At 38.6% G+C, this 17,563-nt stretch overlaps 1 protein-coding gene across 2 annotated transcripts in view; it reads right to left on the bottom strand.

Annotated features, from left to right (window-relative positions):
* Positions 1-352: 352 nt before the first annotated feature.
* The window catches only part of RAB6B (RAB6B, member RAS oncogene family), a 165,095-nt gene continuing 147,884 nt past the window's right edge, over positions 353-17,563 (bottom strand). The window contains exon 8 of one of the 2 annotated variants that reach the window (XM_074301575.1): positions 353-5,849. In XM_074301575.1, the coding sequence (XP_074157676.1) occupies positions 5,785-5,849 (65 nt within the window). In that variant the 3' untranslated portion in view covers positions 353-5,784. Of the gene's footprint in view, positions 5,859-17,563 lie in introns of both variants that reach the window. The other variant, XM_074301574.1, reaches the window with a different exon arrangement.

Raw genomic sequence — 17,563 nt, forward strand, 5'->3', positions numbered from 1 at the left:
GTAATCGAAGATAATAGAATCCCAAAGATGGAAGATCCATTAGTGAAAATCTAGCTTGAATCCCTTTTTAGTCAAGAATATTTTAAACCCACAATTAATCTTTTGATTTCTTTATCAGCCAAAAGTTTCACCTTTCTTTCTTACCAAGCCCCTCTCCCTCCACCAACAAGAGAGACTATCACAAAGAATAATTTGAATATATTCCCTTTAGGTTACCCCTCCCCACTACTATAGTTTGATGCTGAGAGCAGTGGCCAGAAAGTGACCATTTCTTCTCCTCAGTACAGTATCAAAAATTCAACCTACTTTTGTGTCTAGGGTTTCTTAGGAATAGTAGACAAGAGACATTGTATTTGAGAATTAAGACAGTTTATTGTTTGATTGACCAACATGCTAAGTCTTCATTTTTTTACACAGTTTTATGGAAAGTCAATATGGCCACTTGTACCTCCTGAGCCAGTAAGAGACGGACATACCACCATCAGAGCTTCCAACGGCCAGCCACGTTACAGGGGAGGATTGGGAGGAAGGAAATGAGGGAAGGAGGCAAGAGGATAGTGAAGGAAAAAGATGACTCAAAGCTCCTCAGTTCACACATCAAGATGTAGACTAATGTCCATGCTATGGAAACGATGACTTGATACTGATGTAGCACTACCCAGATGGTGCCCTGGCTCCCTCTCCTGAGGCTGACTTAGTGAGTTATACTCAGCCACATTAATTTGCTTAAAGTGGGTTCAGAGTCAGGTGAATTTGTACATCAAGACCCAAGATTGTTGGAATCTAGAAATATTTTACTAGAAAACAAATTTATCCAAATCTTAGACATCCACAAGCTTCAGGTTGCTTTTCATTTGGATACCATTAAGAAATTTAGGTCACTGGCCAATACTGAGGGTCCGCTAATCTTTTTATCCACCTTCAGGGATATCAGAATGGTTATGGAAAGCCACCTTCTTTTGGAGTGGAGTCCAAATCTCTCTTGTATTATCTCCCAACTTATGCACATATGCTGGGTATAACCTGTTTCCTACTTATCAAGTTGAATAAAGAAATGACTATAAGACTTTATTTTCACTTATTACCCCAAGCACAAAGGCTCTAAAATATGTATTCTATATATAATCCACATATAGACATACCATCTATATATAAATCTAGAGCCCCAATTATACACATAAATGGGCCCTGGATGAAGAATAAGGAGTCCTGGCTTTTGAGACCAGAACAATATCTGACCTATATAACTTTGGGCAAGTCACTTTATTCTTCTCAATTTTCCTATCTGTGAAATAGGTAGAATTAAAATTCCTATCTCCTCTCATAGAAATGTATCAAGAATAATTAAGAGACAGGAAAACATTTTCATTCTTTGGGAAAAAGGTAGTCTAGAAATCCAAGATTTTGTAGCTACCATTTAGCTATTCTTAGAGACACTGTATTGACATTGTGTCTTCTGATAATATCCTTCCCCTATTTCCCTAGCCTAGTTTTCAATGTTTTAGTCAGTCATTTAAGATGATACTACCTCCTTTTTTCCCCCTGCTTCTCATCTTATAGGATAAGACATAAAAAAGGTCTGACTGTTACATAATAAAACCTTTCAATGGATGAAGTTTCTTTATGGTATGCTTTTAACTTGACTATTTAGAAATCAGCTGTTTTTAATTCCAGGCCAGTATGGATGAACTATAAGGAGAATATCATTCAAAGACTTAAGAATTCTGAGTTCTTTTTTTCCTGGAGTCTCATTTCTTTTTCTAGTTCCCATACATGTCCTGGAATGATGGAATCTCAGCGTAGGAAAGTACCTTAGAGAATACTGAGCATCCTACCTGAAATTTAAATCCCCTCTTTGGGGTCTGATTTATATTGAATACATCAGAGTGAGGAGACGTATGTTAGCATAAGCATATGTGTGGCTTTATGCCCTGGGGTGGTGCTAAGATAGGAATTTCTGCTTAATGTTCATTAAAGAATCTTGTGACATGATGGAGGGAACAGAGTGGCTGGCTTAGGGGTGGTGAAGCCATTCAAAGAAAAGGTTATAAGCTTATTGGATACCCGAGGTGATCAGGTGCTCCCCAGTTGGAGTACATGACTGTAGTTCTGATGTTTGGACTACTGACTCACTTTCTGATGCTACCTTTGACAGGTTTCCCCAACTATGCTCTCTTGTATGTTCCATTGAATGATTTTGATTCTGGTTTGGTCCCCCAAAACACTTCTTTAAACCTTGAAATCTTGGAACTATTGTTGATCCTGATTCCCTGTGAAGTTCAACTTAGCCATCCTGGAACCCAAATATTGAGGACCAACTGAAGACCCTGTCCAACCTGGAACTTCTTTTCTCAGTCCTTATGAGGGGCAATCACTGCAATCACTAACTCGATTGAGGTCATCTCTACAAAGGTGTCAACTTTGCCCTTCTCTATCCTATTTGGATTTAGCATTTGTAAACCATTCTTTCTCGGGATATTGAGGGGTTTCTCCTGAGGCTTTCTTCTGGGGAATAGATCCACTTTCTTCTTGGACCAAGTATAGTCCAGATCCCGAGATAAAGTCAAGAGATCACTGAGGTAGAATTAAACCCCAGGGTGTTCTCAATCAAGGTTCCACTCTGGTTCTCCAAGCAAGAGCATGGTGATGCTACCTGGTTAGGATGGGAGAAAAAGGAGAAATGCACTTTTGTGAAGGAGGTTTGATTGCTGGAACAATAGTCCATGAGAAAAGAATTATGCAAGGAGGGTGTAGAGAAAGGAAAAGGTCATGGAATGGAAATCTATAAGATAGGAAGAAATAAAGGCCCTAACCTTTAAAGGAGCATTCAAATGGGAGGGGAAGTTTTGAGTTAGGAATTAGGGAAGGAGAGAAGGGAAGGGTACAGGAAAGAGAAAGGGGATTGCTGTGTACACACCTGGAAAACCATGGCTGGCTGCAGGCAACACTAAGACAAGCTATATCTTCCACTGTGCACCAAGCATAGTTCCTCTATGGCTACTAATGGAAACAGGTTCCTGTTTCCTTGATTTTGTGCACGCGTGAAGGGAAGTGTCTTTTTCTCGGCTTGTTTTACAGGAATGTCACAAGAGAAAAAAATGCTACTCTAAGATGCAAAAAGAATCCATACATTCATTCATTGAACACACAGTGGAGATCACTGCAAATCTGTCCAGGACAGAGGTCACAAGTACTTCACTGCAAATAAAAGACCATACATTGTAACCCAGGGACATGAACGCCTTTAAGGTATTGTGAGGTAACTAAGCGATCTTCCACCAAGCACCACTGTAAAGTGTGCGGCATGCGTATGCATGGAGCCACATCCACACATGTGCATCCACACACACATATGTACATATTATATATATGTATATATAATGTGGAGATATTCTCATGTGCTATATTTTTCCTCTAGTTGAACACATCGATGCATTGGTTTATTGATGGCAAGACAATTCACAAGTTATCTGACAACTATTAATTACCTCTTATTTTGACAGTAGTAGCACTTTTCATTTTCCAAGACTGTCATCACAAAGCAAATTCCAACTTGATAACAGTAGGAGAAACAAAAATATACATTGTGTGTGCACGCATGCACACGTGCATGTACGTGTGTGTGGCATATACACAATCTAACTATGTATATATACTTATGTACACACATATATAAAAATTAAGCACGTGACACATCTTATTTTGGTGAGCACATTGATCTTTGTCCTTTGGGGACGTGGGAATTCTGTGAACCCTCATCCTCACCGGAAGGGAAATTTCGCTTCCAAGATCAGCCCCTATGTACCAGTACTGAACACTGATTGATGGGGGCAGACCTCTCAGGACAAACGTTAGAGGGTACTCCAGAGTTCTCCTCTGCTTGATAACTGTTGGGTGCCATTTTGGATTGGTTTCTGAGAAGTTCACTTCAGATATGCTTTCATTCAGACTCTCCCTCTTCTGAAGGGATTCCTAAAGAAATCCAATTTGCCTGCCTAAAATTTGCCATGATGTTTTCCCTCTTTTTCGCACCTCCCAGTGAAAATGCCTGAAGTGATTCTAAATCAGGACCGTATTGGGGATAAAAGTTTCTACTTTTGTATACAGTCGCATTTCTTTAAGGCTGAGATTCATTTTTCCTTGGCCATGGCTTCATGGGCCCATCCATAGTGGGCATGGCTGGCCCAAGGGGTAATGTTAGTTAGCTTATAAAAAACGTTTCTGAAGGTGTTACGATGGTCTTGGGGACTAAGCCTTTCTCAGGAGTGAATCAAAAATGGCAAGCACAGCTCTCTTTGACATCTTGGTGGATGTCACCAGCACCACTCCCCCTACGCAGGCCATCTGAGGACCCTGCAGCTCAACCATACCATAAAGTGACAACAGTGTAAAACCTTGATATTCATGACAGTGTGTGCGTATAGCTCATGTTTATACTACACAAGTGGAATGGAAAAACATCAAGAAATAATGTTTTTGTAGAACTGTACCCAACAATATTAGCAACTAAAGGTCTAAAAACATTTATTCCTATAGTAGTTCTGCAGATACCATGCCCTCCCCACCCCCCACCCCAAAATTATGTATGGAATAATACTGTATGATACACAATAATGAGCTCGGGACACACTTCATCCCACTGATCTTGAGTTCACCAATCATCCAGAACTCACATAGAAAGCAAGTGTTGTACACTGCTCAACATCAAACATTTTCTTTTCTTTCTGCACATCCCTTATAATGGATCCAAATATACATGTATATCAGTTTGGCAGCTAGGTCAGGAAAATGTTCAGGCCCACGGATATTTTCTGTGGCCTGTAAAATCTACATTGGTCCCACCCACATTTGCCAAGATAACTGCTTTCTCCCAGAGTCCACCTACTCCTTAAATCCAACCTGTGTCCCATTTAGCAATATATACTCCAGACTCCCCCAGTAGCTTTTCAGAGGGGTGGAATGGAGGGGCAATAGAAAGTTGATTTTGATTCTGTTGGGCCTGCTGCCAGATTTCCCATGGACCATCAGAGCAGCTTTTCTTCAAGGCTCAGGGCTTAGAGCCCAGGCCCATTTCAATAGCTGATATACATGTATATAAATATATATGGCCACAGAAGAGGAGTAAAGACATAATTACAGCTGTACTTGGCAGCATGCTTTTTTTAGAGTCAGTGTTTGGTTTTAACCACTTGAAGTCTGTACTAAGGGGACATGTTCTGGGTCAGATTGCCCGGGGTCAGAGCTTAATCAAGTTGCCTGGTTTTATTTCTTTAGAATGGATAGGAGGGGGTGGGGAGGGAGGGAGGGAAGGAGAGGTTAAGGAGTTTGGGAAGAAGTAGATGTTGGGGGCAGGGAGAAGAAGTCAAGTGATATAGGAAGGATAAAGTGTGGAAGGGGGGAAAAATCTTCTCTATAAGTTTACAAATATACAAAAACAAAAGGCCCAACCTCTTTCAAATAAAAATGACTACATTTTCATCTGGCAAAAAGTTGTATACACATGATTTAAATTTTTTTAATTTTAACAGTTTTTGGCAATCTTAATAAAGTACAATATATTACAACCAAACCAAAAAATAGTTGTTTAAGTAACAGCTGTTAAAGAGTGACATGAGCCCCAACCCCTCCCCCCTCCCCAATCCCACCCCACCCACAATTGACAGAGAGAAAAAAAAAATCCTCCCATCTTGATAAACTTTTTTTTTCTTTTAGGAAGCTAACCAATAGGAAGCAACACAACAAGCGGGTAGTGTCAAATGAAGCTGACCAATCCAGGGCTCTGTATTAGCAGGAGCATCCGCCTTCACTAGCTGGGGGCTCTTGTGGTTTATCCAACTTGATGTCAATCACTGTGGGTGATTCCATGCTAAGGAAGAATGTATCTCACCAAAAAGAAACTAAATCATTTCATCAGACAGCTTGAGAATAATGATCCATTCCCATCTTCCTCCAGAGACTGTTTCTAATCTCACCTTGCTTTGCAAATATTTTTCTTTGGAAATATACTTACCTTCTTTGCAATTGATAGATTAGTACACAATTAAACATAATTTTACATGAAAGAAGGGTCATACAAGTAGGGAGGGCTAGAAGGCCCCTCAGCAGTCACCTAACCCATGCTGTACAAGAAAGGAATCCTCACTGTAACATAACCAGCCAACACACCTTCTTTCTTTCTTTCTTTTCTGTTTTTTTTTTTTTTTTTAACCACTGTGATATTTTACCCTCTAGTAAATCAGGCCTTTTCTGGTAAATGTCTAATAATGATACGCATTATTATAACAGAGAAAACATGCTCAAGACATACTTCTCAGTTTAATCTGTATTATTAGTATTTTCTTTATCATATTACATGTAGACAATCCACAAAACAATATATTAAGTCTTAAAATGTAGCACTGGACAATTTCTGAGGTGTCAATGCTCGTACTAAAAATATGACAGCTGGCTTTGAAGGCCTAGTCAGACCCATCTTGAATCCTGATTCGTTGCTATTGTCTGCTTTCTCCACTCTACTCCCATATTGCTATACCACACCAGAGGAAGTCACAAAGCTACTAGGCCAAGAGGACCCATTACAAATTCATTTTATTCAAATTTCAATGGATGCTCACTGCCACAGGGCCATCCTTTTACTCTGCTGTGGTTATATAGTTCTATCACACTCTCTCTCCATGCCTCCTACATTTTCTTCATCTTTCTCTGCCTCGACAGATGGCTGCACTTCCCGTTTCGTTGGAAAAAAAAAATCGAGGTTATTTTATCCTGAGTTGCCTTATTTCAGATACTCCACACCTCAAAATCTTCTTATATCTTCATCTATTTTTGAACTTCTCTGTTCAGTCTCTGAGGAAGAGGTGGGCTCCTTCCCTTGCTTCTTTTTCTTTTTTTTTCTCTTTTCTTTTCTTTTTTTCCCTTCTACTTCTACTTGTGTCCTTGATCTCAGTTCTCTTCCATATTCTAGAAAGTTTGCTCAAATAACCTTCCCTTTCTTTTCAATTTCTTCTTTCTCATTGCTTGTGTACAAAGCTCTCATCACTCCATCCTTAAAAATATTTATTTAACCTTTCATTCCCTCTAATCAACATTCTATATCTTTTTTTTTTTTTTTTTTTTTTTTTTTTTTTTTACATTTTATTGATAAGCTCACAGAAAGACATATCTGCCCTTGTGGCTTCCACTTCCGCACCACCCACTCACTTCTCAATTTTCTGTAAACAAGTTTCTGTTTACTATTTTATCCAAAGTTACCAATGCCAAACTCATTTTTTTTCTAAGACCTCAATCATCTTAGCTTTTTTTTTTTTTTTTTTTAATTGGGGTTAAGGGACTTGCCCAGGGTCACACAGATGGTAAATGCCTGAGGCTGGATTTGAATACAGATCCTTCTGACCGCAGCCCCAGCACTCTATTTGCTGTACCACCTAGCTGCCCCTCTTTAGCTTTTAACTATGATTGCTATCCCTTCTTCCCTCATATTTCCATTTCCCTGACCTGCCAAGACTCTGCTCTCTCTTTTCTTCCTCCTTCTGCTTACCTGATTTACCGCACTCAGTATCCCAGATCATTATCTTCCATTCACTACGTCTGATTGTCCTTCAAGGCTCTGTTCTTGGCTCTTTTTATGTCTTATTCTTTAATCTCTCTGGGTAATCTAATTAGTTCCCATGGGTTCACAGATTCTTTCTATTCAGATGACTTTCAAATATGTATATCTAGCCAATAATATCTTTCATCACTGAAGTCCTCTTTTCCCAGCTTCTTACTGGATATGTCCATCTGAAGTTCAAGATGGCACCTCAAACCCAATACATTTACAATGAACCTCATTGTCTTTCCCTTAAGCCCTCTCCTCCTCCAAAGTTTTCTATTTCTGCAAAAGAATGGCCAAAGCTAGGTTGGTTCATGATCTTCTGATAAGTAAAACTAATAGGAACTGAGTTCATCATCCTCTTTTCTCTGATTTTCTCCCTTTATATTTTTCTTCCTCACAAGACACACCCACACATACACACACATAAACACATCCCTTCTCATCTTCCCAACAAGAACTTATATTCAGGTTGAAATGATACCATCCTCTCCTAAGTTCATATCATTACTCATCCCTGTCTCTTCTTCCTCATTCTTCCATATTTAATCACTTTGCCAAATCTTGTTGATTTTTGTCTCCATTACACTTCCATAACATATCTTCTTTTCTCTTTAGCCATAGGCCAAACTGAATAATGCTAGCTATACTCTGAACTTGGTATCTCATGCCATCTTAATTCAGGTCTTAATTATAATAGTTAGCAATAGCCCTTTAAGGTTAGAAAGCATTTTACAAATAATATCTTATTTGATTTTCACAAAGACCCTGCGAGATGGGTTTTATTATTACTCTAATTTTACAGATGAGTAAACTGAGGCAGGCAAGTGACTTGCTAGTAAAGAATCTGAAGTCAGTTTTGATTCCTTCACACTCCAGGTCCGAAGCTCTCTGCACTATGATGTCACTGCCCCTCACCAGAGCCACTATAATATAGTCTTGTAATTCTCCCCTTTCTTTGCCTCCAGCTTCTCCCTTCTCCAATTTCTCTTTCACATCTATGCCAAAATAATCATCCCAAAGTCATCACAAGTACATTCCTATAAAAAGAGCTTTAGATATGGGGTTCCTCTCTATAGATCTGAGAACTTCATCTGTCAATTGAAGGGTTTGAACTGGATGGTTCCGAGGTCCCTGCTAGTTCTAAATCTATGTTTCTACATAAATCTGACAATATTACTTTCCTTCAAAAGACTCCAGTTCTACCATTCTATTGCCTTGGAGAGCAGAATATCCTCAATTCTTTAGCCTCTCCTTCCTTTTACAATTGGATTAAACATTCTAGCCAAACTGACTTGACATCTCAAAGTTGAGAGACATTTGCATCAAACTTTCTAGTCTGGTACACACTTCATCTCTTCCTCTCATGATTCTTACCTTCCTTCAAGACTTGCCTCCTCTGTGAAATCTTCTCTCATCCTTCCCCCCTCTCAGTTGCTAAGTGCTCTCTCATCAAATTATCTTGTTTTTGTTTATTTCTTTATTCCTCTATAGCTATCATCATGATCTCTATCATGTCTCTGTATCACCATCATACCTTTCTGTCCGTCTATCTATCTATCTATGTCTACTTATTTCTATCTAAGCATTTTATCCCTCCAGGAAAACATAAGATCTCTGAGGGCAGGAACTGTTCTGTACTTCTTGATCTTCATATCCCTAGCAAATTATAGACTCAATGAATATTTGTTGAATTGAATTAAGTGTCAAGCCTGCTTGCCCAGCCATGAGACCACAGTACCTGCTTATTTTGTTGTCCAAGAGAGATAAAAACGAACACAGACTGATGAACTTTCCCCCAACTCAATGCCTCTAATATAGAACTCACAATAGTCCACTATAACTCAAGTTTTCTCAATATATAATAATGGTAATGATAATATTAATGTAGTTAAGGTTTGTGAAGCTCCCCAATATGCCTATAAGCCTATTTTGTGAAAAAGTTCAGTCCTGACAACCTTGCCTAGTTTTTGAACATATTTCAGTCTAAAGGAAAAAACTAATTGGGGGTGGGTGGGTGGCAGAGGTAACTTTCTAGATTCTGTGGAGGTCATTCAGAGTTAGCTTAAGTCCAGTGTATCTTTGGCTTCTCCTAAGGTTCTTTGTTTCTATTGTAACACAATTTGGAGATCACTAGGGGGGAATGGCTGGGGGCTTTGAAGATGAATAGATTAATTTGAGGAGGATTTCTTTTCTTGGCAGAAGTGCAGATATTAGACTGGCAAATGTTTTTCTATTAAGCAGGAACTGAATGATGAACCTTACTAATCATCTAAACTCTAAACTCGAGGAATGTTAATTTTTTTTTACTTTAATATCAGTAGAATCAAAGTCTTATAAAAACCACTGGATGGAATTATTTGAACTTGAACTAAGCTAATATATTTTCTGAAAGTTCTGTATTGAATCGTTACAAAATTGGAACAAAATATTCCACAAATTGAACCCAAACTAAGCTGATATTGATTTGACTTGAGTCTTTGCTATTAATTCCAACAACCTAGAGGCTATTATAGTACTTAGGTGACAAAATGTTTTGCCCTCTTTACTGCCCTCTTTCTCCCTCCTCCCATTTCCTACTCAATAATAAAAGGGGTTTCTGGTGGAGCAGAAAATCAGGACTTCATTTGGAAAGCCTCATCTTATTTTTCTCTCCCTCCCTCCTGCCCCCTGACCATCTGCACATTACTTCTTAGTATGAACAGTAGAAACTAGCTTGCTAGGTTAGGCACTCAATACAATGGAATGAATAATTCAGAGATTTTTCTATTTTAATGTCTCAGGATTGAGTTTAATGATATTGCACAGAGAAGTGTGAAGTTGGTCATGGGAAATAATGTTCAAATAGTCACACTAAATGATAATGGTTTTAATTAATAGGAGAGCTTGGTGCTTCTATTCTTTCTCAGCCCTCTGTATTTTTGTTGTTCAGTTGTGTTCAATTCTTCACGGTCCCATTTGGGGTTTTCTTGGCAAGGCTACAGGAATGGTTTGCCATTTCCTTCTCCAGCTCATTTTACAGATGAAGAATTGAGGCAAGCAGAATTAAGTAGCTGGAGTAGAACTCAGGAAGAGGAGTTTTCTTGATTCTGGGGCTGGCACTCTAGCCACTGTACCTCTTCTCAATGGTCCTTAAACATTTTAAATAGGAGGCCAGTTCACTGGCCCTCAGACTGTGGGAGGGCCGGACTATAGTTAAAAACAAAAGCTCACACTGTCTCCGCCCCTCAACCCATTATAACCTGGTGGGCCACATCTGGCCCTTGGGCTGTAGTTTGAGAACCCCTGAATGTTCTACCCAATTTGGTTTAGGGAACTGTGAAAAGCACATTGGAATTGAACAAACTTTTTGGTCGGAACCTTCTTCAGTCTCTTACTACTTGTGAGACTTTGAACAAAGTAACTTTGCATGTCTGGGCTTCAGCTTTGTCATCTTACAAATGAGATTGATCCTTTAAGGAAACTTACAATTCTTAATTATGATTCTATGATCCTTCTACCATCTTCCTCATCTATCGTATGGAAGCAAACAATGTTATTGCTTGACAAAATTTTTAGTGGAACAAAATCTTTGGCCTAGGAATACCATGGTTTAGGGCAATGGCATCCAACTCAACCAGAAGTCAGGGCCTTTGACTTAGAAAATGACATACTGGCATCTGTCTGCTATTGTATTTTTATTTATTTTGCTACACATTTCACAATCAATTTTCATCTAGTTCTAGAAATACTTGGGAGTGAAAATACCATGAGGGAGTTTGATAACTCTGGGGTAGTATTGGGGTCCTGGCTCTAGAGGTAGGAAGGCCTCAGTTCAAAACCTGCCTCAGATATGGTTTTGAGGACCTTAGGTAACTCACTGGACCTCCCTAAGCCTTAGTTTCCCCCTTGGTAAAATGAGGGTGTGGTATGCACAGTTTAACATTCCTTCCCTTTCAGCTCCTATGAGATTGGACCATGAAGGCTGAGCTCAAGCTCTGTTAAATATTCCCTATTGGTTTTTTTTTTTTTTTTTTTTTTTTTTTTTTTTTTTTTTTACCTTGTCCTCATTTCTGGCAAGGAAAAGAACTCCCAATCCTTTCATCTCGGTCCCTTTGTTTCATTCTCTTATTTTTGCCTTCTCTATCTTTTTTTTTTTTTTTTTTTGGTATTGTCTTGTAAACTTTAAACAGCTGCTCACTATCCTACCCTTCAATTATATTTCTTTTCCCTCACTATTCTCTCTTCTGTGCCCATTTAACTCTCAGAGAATCTGAGAATATCTACATCAGAAGGGATCACCTGAGGGTCATTAGTCTGGTGATTCTGCCTCCATATAGACATAATCAAATCTAGTCTGTGCCTAATCTACTATTAAGCAGATGTCACCACTCTCCTCAGTATCCCAAAGGGGGGAGTTAGTGGATAATGCTGAAGCTAGAGTAAAGAACTGAGTTCCCATTTTGCCTCAGAAAACTCACTAGCTGTGTGAACTAGGCAAGTCAACCTCTCCTCTCTGCCTCAATTTCCCTATTTATAAAATAGCACCTACTTCTCTGGGATATGGGGAGGGCTGATTAAGATAATATTTGAGAAGGATTTTGAAAACTTTAAAGTGCTATAGAAATGTTAGTCACTATTGCTACTGCTACTACTACTGTTATTGTTGCTACTATTATTACTCTGCTACTGCTGCTACTATTACTACTGCTGTTGCTACTATTACTACCACTGCTACTACTGTTGCTGCTATTATTGCTTCTATTACTACTATTATTACTGCTGCTATTATTATTGCTGCTTCTGCTGCTATTACTACTGTGGCTGCTACTATTGCTTTTATTGCTACTACTACTACTACTGCTGTTGCTGCTATTATTATTATTGCTACTGCTGCTTCTATTACTACTGCTGCTGCTGGCTATTACTGCAACTACTGCTGCTGCTGCTATTGCTTCTATTACTACTATTACTATTACCACTGCTGCTGTTGCTACTACAACACTGGTCTGGGGTCTCAAAGTTCTCATCATTTGGAAGTTTTGTTTTATAGATCAAAGATTTTTAGGTTGGAAGTGACTCAGGGGCTATTTGAACCCACACTCTAAAAAGAACTGTCCCTATTATTATATATCTGAGAAGTGGTCATCCATCTTGTGTTTGAAGACCTCCAATGAGGTGAGGTCCTCTTCCTTTAAAGGCAGGCCACTGGATTTCTGTATAACTGTTAAGAGAGTTCTCCCTGACAACAAGCATCAGTTGGCCTATTGGGAATGACCATTTCTTGCTCCTGGTTCTCTTCTCTCAGAAGACAAGGAGAACAAACCTAACTCTTGCTCTTTACTTGAAAAGAGCTATAATATTGATACCACTGGAGCCATGGTGGGAGGACCATAGAAACTTTCTAATAAAAATATTCTGAGTTCCTTCAATGAATCCTTATATGGCAGGTTCTCAAAGCCTTTCACTGCCCTCCAGTTGATACTGAATCCAAATTCCTCTTGTCACCATTTTAAGCTTCTCCCTTCTCTGCCTAATATATGTTTTTTCCCTCCTTACTTCTAGCTGACATGTACTGTAGTTTATATTCACCATCTGACTGGAGCCTAAAAACAATTGTTAGGCAGATAGGTGGTGATTTGCCCATTTTACAGATAAAGGAAACTAAAGTTCAGAGAGATTACTCAAGGCCTTACAACTACAAAATGTCCAAGATAGGATTCAAATTTAGGTTTTTCTGAATCCAGGCCCTACTTTCTATTGTTTTCTATTGTTGTGAGGCCCACTATTGTTTGATCATGTATGAATTTTTATGACCCAATTTGGGGTTTTCTTGGCTGAAATACAGGAATGGTTTGCCATTTCCTTCCCCAGCTCATTTGACAAATAAGAAAACTGAGGCAGACAGGGTGAAGTGACACATTCAGGGTCACACAGCTGGGTTTGAACTCAGGTTTTCCTGACTCCAGGCCTGGCCCTCTATTTAATGCATCACCTTGAGGCCCAGATTGATAAGTATGGTAAAATGAAAAGTGTCATGAACTATCAGTAAGGAGACTTGGTTTTTAATCCCAATACTCTTACTAACCAGCTATATGACATTGGTCGAATCCCCTTTTTCTGGGTCTCAATTTCCTCACTTGTAAAATGAGGGAAGGAGATTAGATAATTTCTAAAGTTCCTTTGCAGTCTAAAAATCTATGATTTTAAACAACTTCTTTTCTTTAAGAAAAAAACAAAGACCCATTGCAGTAGCAATCTTTATATCCTAAGACTTTCGTCTTCGTTGCTTTTTTCCTGATTTTCCTCTGTCTTTATGGCTCTGGAACCAGATTAAGGATTCATCACTGCCAGTGGGAATAATGGGAAGACTGCCTTTCATGGATAACTTTGGAATTATAAAATGCTATAGACATGTCAAATAAACGAGTGTAAAGTCCCTACATGCTAGTGGCTTTGAAAATATATTGGTTATAATTTGGTGGGAATGTATAACAGATGGAGAGAAAAGGGTTCTATCCTTCTGGTAACATGTAATGTCTCTGATAGAGAAACAGCCTTCAAACTAAGGCAGCTGGGTAGTATAGTGGATAGATCATTGGATCTGGAAGATCTGAGTTCAAATACAGCTTCAGTTATTTACTAGCTGTGGGACCACTGGAAATTCATTTAATCTTAGTTTCTTCAACCACAAAAAGATAATAGCACTAGATCCCAAGGTTGTTTTGTTGTAAGATAATATTTGAAAAGCACTTAGCTTATTGTCCCTACAATAGGCTAGTTATTAAAAGGAAAGGGCATGTGTTCTAAAGGTTCTGTCTTTTCTACCTGTGTTTTTAAAATATATCCCCATAGGATACGGTTCAAAAGGGCTTTAAGTCCCTTGTAACACAGATAACATAGAATCAAAGTTATAGAACTGGAGGAAACCTCAGAGCTTAGTCTCATTTTATAGATATGAAAACTGAAATTTAGCAGTTAAGTGATTTGCCCCTATGTGCTATAGAAAGGAGGGTATTCTTGGTATTAAAACTGTGAGCATTCATTTATTAGAATAGATTAGAGAACCCACAGAAATAAAGGCAATGCCTTATAATAAGATCACAGATTCATTTAAAAAATTTTTTAAGTCTCTCTCTTCCCTCTCTCTCCCTCTCTTTCTCCCCATCTCTCTTCCTCTCTCTCTCCCCGTTTCTCTTTCCCCCTTCCTCTCTCTCTCCCCCTCTTTCTTCTCTCTCTTCCTCTCTCCTCCTCTTTCTCTCTTCCTCTCTCTCTCTCCCCCTCTCTTCCTCTCTCTCTCTCCCTCTCTCTTCTTTCTTCCTTTCTCTCTCTTCTTCTCTCTTCCTCTCTCTCTCCCCCTTCCTCTCTTCCACTCTCTTCTCTTTTCCTTTCTCTCTCTTCTCTCTTCCTCTCTCCCCCTCTCTTCCTCTCTCTCTCTCCCTCTCTTCTTTCTTCCTTTCTCTCTCTTCTTCTCTCTTCCTCTCTCTCTCCCCCTTCCTCTCTCCCACTCTCTTCTCTTTTCCTTTCTCTCTCTTCTCTCTCTTCCTCTCTCCCCCTCTCTTCCTCTCTCTCCCTCTCTCTTCTCTCTTCCTTTCTCTCTCTTCTTCTGTCTTCCTCTTTCCCTCTCTCTCTCCCCCTTCCTCTCTTTTTTCTCTCTTCTCTCTCTTCCTCTTTCCCTCTCTCACTCTTCTCTCTCTCCCTCTCCCCCTTCCTCTTTCCATCTCTCTCTCTCTCTCTCTCTCTCTCTCTCTCTCTCTCTCTCTCTCTCTCTCTCTCTCTCTCTCTCTCTCTCTCTCTCTCTCTCTCTCTCAGCTGAAAAGCATATAAAAAGTTTCTTTCCCCTGAATACCTCCTGTGTGACACAATTACCTGGCCAGCTGTCTTTCCTGCCTATTCCTAGTTCTGGTTATAAGAATATGATGCTGTGGGCATCATTATTTACAAATGTAACCCATCTACAACTGCAGATTTATTGAATTCTTCTGTTTAAAAACACTAGGTTTTCACACATGGAGAGCAAGTATTTGACAAAGTGCTGTCTTTTCCATTCCTGGCATTCTACCCCTCCTCCTCCTACCTGTATGAAGAACTCTAGTTTCCAGCTCACTTAAGGAATTGCTGGAAGTACTTGGCATCTTCCCAATCCAATGAGAGCCATGATGGTTAGGTTCAATTAAAAAGACAGTGGCTCCTTTTCAAGAAATCTATTTTAATTAGGAGGAAAACATTAGCTGGCTTTGGGGAAAAATGCCATATCAGCATTTCCATTTTTTCCCTCTATTCTTTAAGGATTGGTTGGCAGAGCCCACAAGTTGAACTGATTCAATGTCTTGGGGCTCTTAAGACATTGCAATCCAAAGAAAGGGTTCTAGCACTGTTATATTAGAGATGTAGGAATGACATTCTTGATTTCGTGATTCTAAAGGAATAGTAAAAGGAGAGCACTTGCTTAACTATACCACTCCAAAGGCTATTTTGTTCTATTTTTTGGCAAGGTTGCACTTAAACCTTTCCAAATAATTCTGTCCTTAAAAAAACCACTTTGGGAGATAATTTTTGACTTTTTCAATAGCATATATTAAGATTTCTAATCTAAGATGCATTTCTAACTCAGCTACTTAACTACATATGTGTCCTTGGACAATTTATAAGGAGCCTGATTAGTGGAAAAAGGTTAATTAACTTGGAAATGAGAAACTCTGGGCTTGAATCCTGCATTATATATTAAATTGCTGGGTGATCTTATGCAAGTAAACAACCAAATCTCTTTGGGCCTCAGTTTCTTTATCTGCAAAATGGGCTTAGTAGTAGCACAAATCTCAGAGAGTATTTGGGAAGTTTATCAAAGTGATAAAATACTTTGACAACTTTGAAGGGCTTTTCATGTTGTCTATGACTACTTAATTCTTCCAGCCTTACTTTTCTCACATGTCAAGATGAGAAGGTTGGATAAGATGGATAACAGGGTTCCTTATAACTCTAAATCCTATGAGAGCTTTTTTCTTTTTTTTTTGAATGAACTGCTAGAGTAACATATATATATATATATATATATACACACATATATATATGTATATGTGTGTGTGTGTATATATATATACATATATATATATATATATATATATATATATATATATATATACATGTATATGTATGTATATATTACCTCATGGCCAATATTTTGGCCTTTCCAAATTTAACCAGGTTGCTCTTAATATGATAGACACACGGTCCCCTGATGAACCTAAACTTAAACCTTTTCCAATTTAGAAATAATTTCTAGAGCCCCATTTAGCAGAGTCTTCAAGACCCCAAATATCCTCAATATCCAGGTTCTAATCCCACTTCATCCATTTATGTGATCCTAAGTAAGTCAACCTCCCTGGACCTCCATTTCTACATCTATAAAAATGAGGGAGTTAGACTCAATAGCTTATAAAATTCTTTCTGGTTTTAACCCTATAATTTTATGGTTTCTCTCATTAGACTGTGAGCATCTTGAGGAGAGAAGGTACTGGTTTTTTCTTTTCTTTTGTTCATTTGTTTTAGTATTCCCATTGCTTAGCACAATGCCTAGAACATAATAGATACTTCATAATTGTGTCTTAACTGGTTCCATGCTCCCATTTTGTGAATAAGGAGGTTGAAGCCCAAATTGGTTATTGTTTGGCTTTCATTCCCGAAAGTCATCCCAGACCAGTTAACATCCAAAGTCATATACTGTGTATGTATATACACAGTAAAGGACAGAGCTTATATTATGAATTATGAATTTGTGGCTCTAAGATTTTTTTTCCTTACTGCATGCTCCTTATTTTTGTTTGTTGGTTAGTTTTATTTCTTCTTTTTCTTTTTCTTTGCTATAAGGAATAGTTTGTCAGAAAAAGGCAGAGGAAAAAGTCAGAAATGAAAGTGATATAAAAAGAAAAGATAGTAATACAATTTAAATTTTTAAAAACAATCTTAAAGTGTTCCCTAGGGTCAGGGATATGC

This window comes from Sminthopsis crassicaudata, chromosome 3 (assembly GCF_048593235.1).
Source record: "Sminthopsis crassicaudata isolate SCR6 chromosome 3, ASM4859323v1, whole genome shotgun sequence".
Classification (NCBI taxonomy): Eukaryota; Metazoa; Chordata; class Mammalia; order Dasyuromorphia; family Dasyuridae; genus Sminthopsis; species Sminthopsis crassicaudata.